Source organism: Nannospalax galili, unplaced genomic scaffold (assembly GCF_000622305.1).
Source record: "Nannospalax galili isolate Female #2095 unplaced genomic scaffold, S.galili_v1.0 scaffold370, whole genome shotgun sequence".
Taxonomy (NCBI): domain Eukaryota; kingdom Metazoa; phylum Chordata; class Mammalia; order Rodentia; family Spalacidae; genus Nannospalax; species Nannospalax galili.
This window is the reverse complement of record NW_008329335.1, coordinates 2,124,233-2,127,772: the sequence shown is the minus strand read 5'-3', so window position 1 is coordinate 2,127,772 and position 3,540 is coordinate 2,124,233. Positions and strand designations below refer to the sequence as shown.

Here is a 3,540-nt window from a genome sequence, read left to right as displayed (position 1 = left end):
AGTACCAAGTTTTTTTTATGACTTTAGTTCTGTAGCACAGTTTAAATTCTGGTATGGTAACCTCCCACACCCTCCCAGCATTGCTCTTAGTGCTCAGGGTTGATTTAGCTACCTGAGGTCTTTTGTGTTTCCATGTGAAACTTGGTATGTTTTTTTCCAACTCTGTGAAGAATGTCATGGGGATTTTGATTGTCGTTGCATTGAATCTATAAATGGATTTTTGTTTAATGGTCATTTTCACAATATTAATTCTTCCAATCCATGAGCATAGAAGGTCCTACATCTTCTGATGTTTTCCTCTCTCTATTTCTTTAAAGATTTAAAATTTTCAGGTCTTTGTTCAGATTTTTTCCAAGATATATATATATTTTTGTAGCCACTGTGAAATGGAGTGTTTCCATGTTCTCTCTCTCTCTCTCCTCTCCTCTCTCTCTCTCTCTCTCTCATTGCTTGCTATTGGTATATAGAAAGGCTACAGAAATTTGTAGGTTAATTTTGTAACCTTTCACTTTACTGAACATGTTAATAAGTTCAAAGAGTTTTCTGGTGGAATTTTTGGCATCTCTTAGGTATAATATCATATCATCTGCAAAAAAGAATAATTTGATCTCTTCCAATTATTACTCCTTTAATTTCCTTCTCTTGTCTAATTGCTCTTGCAAGAGTTTCAAGCACTCTGTTAAAAAGGAGTGGATATAGTGGACAGCCTTGTCCGGTTACTGATTTTTTTTTTTTTAACATCTTGCCTCAAGTTTATTTGTAAAAACAGCACAGCAGGACACTAGCCCTCTGTAAACAGTGGGGAGGGAGGTCACACCAGTCCATCTGTCTTCACGTTGGCAGACCTTTATTGTGGGGCCTTCACAGGGGCCTGGGTACCTTTGGGAGCCTGAGCTGCAGCCTGGGTCTTAGCTGCAGCTGGAGCCTGGGTCTTAGCTGGAGCTGCAGCCCCAGCCTTGGCCTTTGGTCGGCAGAGCCTGCGACCCTTAGCCATGTAGCCACGAATCCGCTTCCCAAGTTTGGGGTGAGCAATGAAAGCAAGCCAGCGGAGCTTGCTGTTGGGACCCTTTGGCATCTTGGGCTTAACATCCTTGGGCTTCACAAGGGCCTTGACAGCCTCAGCACGTGCACTCATGGCTTTCGCGTTGTTGGCCTGTATCTTCTTCAGACGCTTCCGGTTACTGATTTTAATGGGAATGCTTCCAGTTTTTCTCCATTTAGAATGATGTTGGCTGTGGGTTTGTTATATATGGCTTTAATTATGTTGCGGTATATTCCCTCCAGTCCAGTTCCCTTTAGGACTTTGAACATAAATGGATGGTAAATTTTGTCAAAGGCTTTCTCTACATCTATTAAGAAAACCAGGTGGTTCTTGTCTTTGAGTCAATTCATATGATTTATGACGTGTATTGACTTACGTGTATTGAACTATCCCCTCATCTCTGGAATAAAGCCAACATGATCATGGTGGATGATCTTAATGATGTGTGTCTGTATGTGGTTTGCAAGAATTTTGTTTAGAAATTTTGCATCTCTATTCATTAATGATATGGGTCTATACTTTTCTTTTTTGGTTGTATCTTTACCTGGCTTTGGTATTAAAGTGATGTTGGCTTCATAGAAGGAATTGGAAGGTCTCCCTCCATTTCTATCTTTTTGAATAAATTAAGTAGTATTGGATGTAGATCTATCCTTTATATTTTATAGAATTATTTCTGAAATGCATGTATTAATTCATCTTTAAACATCTTTAAATACCGATAGGCTGTATCAGTGAAACACTAATATTATTTTATCAGCAATTATTGTAATGTTCCTGTTTCTATCTCTGATTTTATTGGTCCATCTTTTTTTTCCTTCTTAAGTTCAGTTTTATCAATTTTTTTTCTTGTGAAGAACCAATATTAACTTTCTCATTATTCTTTGTCTTGTTCTTTCCATGTTCATTTCATTAATATATTGTTTATTCTTTACGATTTCTTTCTATAAGCTTATTTTGGATTTGATCTTTCTCTGTTTTTTTTTTTGATGAAAGCATTGATGATTAGGAATTTACCTTTTGCAACTGTCTTTATCATATCCTAAATATATGCATGTGTATGTATACATACAACAACATGCATATTTGTGTATGTATAGTGTTTTACTTTTCAGTTGATTCCAGGATTCTCTTCTGATTTCTTTAATTAACTACTGATCATTCATGAGTATATTATTCATACTCACTGTGTTAGTACCTGTAGATTCTGTTGCTTCTTGTTTCATTCACGAACTGATAATGAATAAGTTATTTTGATTTTTATTTGTTAAGAATATGTGTGTGTGTGTGTGTGTGTGTGTGTGTGTGTGTGTGTCTGTGTGTGTTCAAGAATGAATCTGGTCTGCCCAGGAAAATGGTCATGGGTTTCTGAGAAGAATGCTGATAAATTCTACATGTCTCAGATAAGACTATTTGCTATACATTGTTTAAGGAAGAATTTTTTGTTGTTGTTGATTTTATTTTCTGGGTGATCTATCTATTAATAAAATCGGTGTGCTGAAGCATCTTGCTAATTACTTTATCTGACTCTCTCTCTCTCTCTGCCAATTACTATCTGTTTTATTGAATTAGTTGCACCAATACTGATGTGTATTTATTTATAATCATAAAACATTGATTGAGGGCTCCTTTTCTGCATTTGCAGTGACGTTCTTTATCTTGTTGGAATAGTTTTTGCTGGAAATAAAATGTACCATATATAAAGATGTCCCATTCTTGCTCCTTCCTGTTTTTATTTATTTGCTATGGAGTACTCCATCATTTGGCTTTCAGTCTCTCTTAGTGTTTGCCAGTGAAATGTATCTGTTGAAAATAAAATCAATTAGAATTTTAATTTTAATTGATTTTTGTTCAATTTTTTCAAATTTCATACAATATATTTGATCATATTTAGGACTCATCCACTGTGTGCACCCTCTTTATAGACCCTCAATTAATTTCATGTACTCTATCATATAGTAAGGCCTAATTTTTTTTTAATTTTAATATATTCATCTGTTGAATCCTTTTCAATGTATATTTAATTCAATGTTTGAGCTTTTCATGCAATAACTATTAATCATATTTGGACCCCTACCCTATCTGCACCCCCCACTACTCACCCACAGATTTCATGCATTCGGTCATTTAAGGCCTATTTAGCCAAGTTTGTGTACCTGTTTGTTCTTCTGTGTAAGTTCATTCACTGTAGCTTGCTCAATCTGGCTAGCATCACTTCCTGAAAGAAGAACAACTCTCTCTCACCCAGGAGTTATCAGCTGACAATAGTTCCTTGGCTAAGATTGGGGTCTCATACCTATTCCCCAGTTACATGCGTCTCGCGCATGACATACCATTAATATGTAGGATCACTAGTAAGAGATATGTGATTATTCTTGTAATTTTTGTTGTTCTGGTTGATCCTCAAACTCTTTATTCTATGTTCTTATCTTATTCATCTTTGGGACTGGTTGATTTATTGTACTGGATAATTTTAATTATTTGCTAGTTGTCTTTCACTG

General features: G+C 35.6%; 1 protein-coding gene across 1 annotated transcript; it reads right to left on the bottom strand.

Moving 5' to 3' along the window:
• Nucleotides 1–800: 800 nt before the first annotated feature.
• LOC103737244 (60S ribosomal protein L29-like) lies at nucleotides 801–3,158 on the bottom strand. Its single transcript, XM_008837015.2, has 2 exons — nucleotides 3,142–3,158; nucleotides 801–1,181 (listed from the first exon to the last, which is right to left on the bottom strand). Exons 1-2 carry the CDS (start codon nucleotides 3,156–3,158, stop codon nucleotides 848–850), a joined length of 351 nt encoding a protein of 116 aa, XP_008835237.1. The 3' UTR covers nucleotides 801–847.
• Between the last annotated feature and the right edge of the window lie 382 nt (nucleotides 3,159–3,540).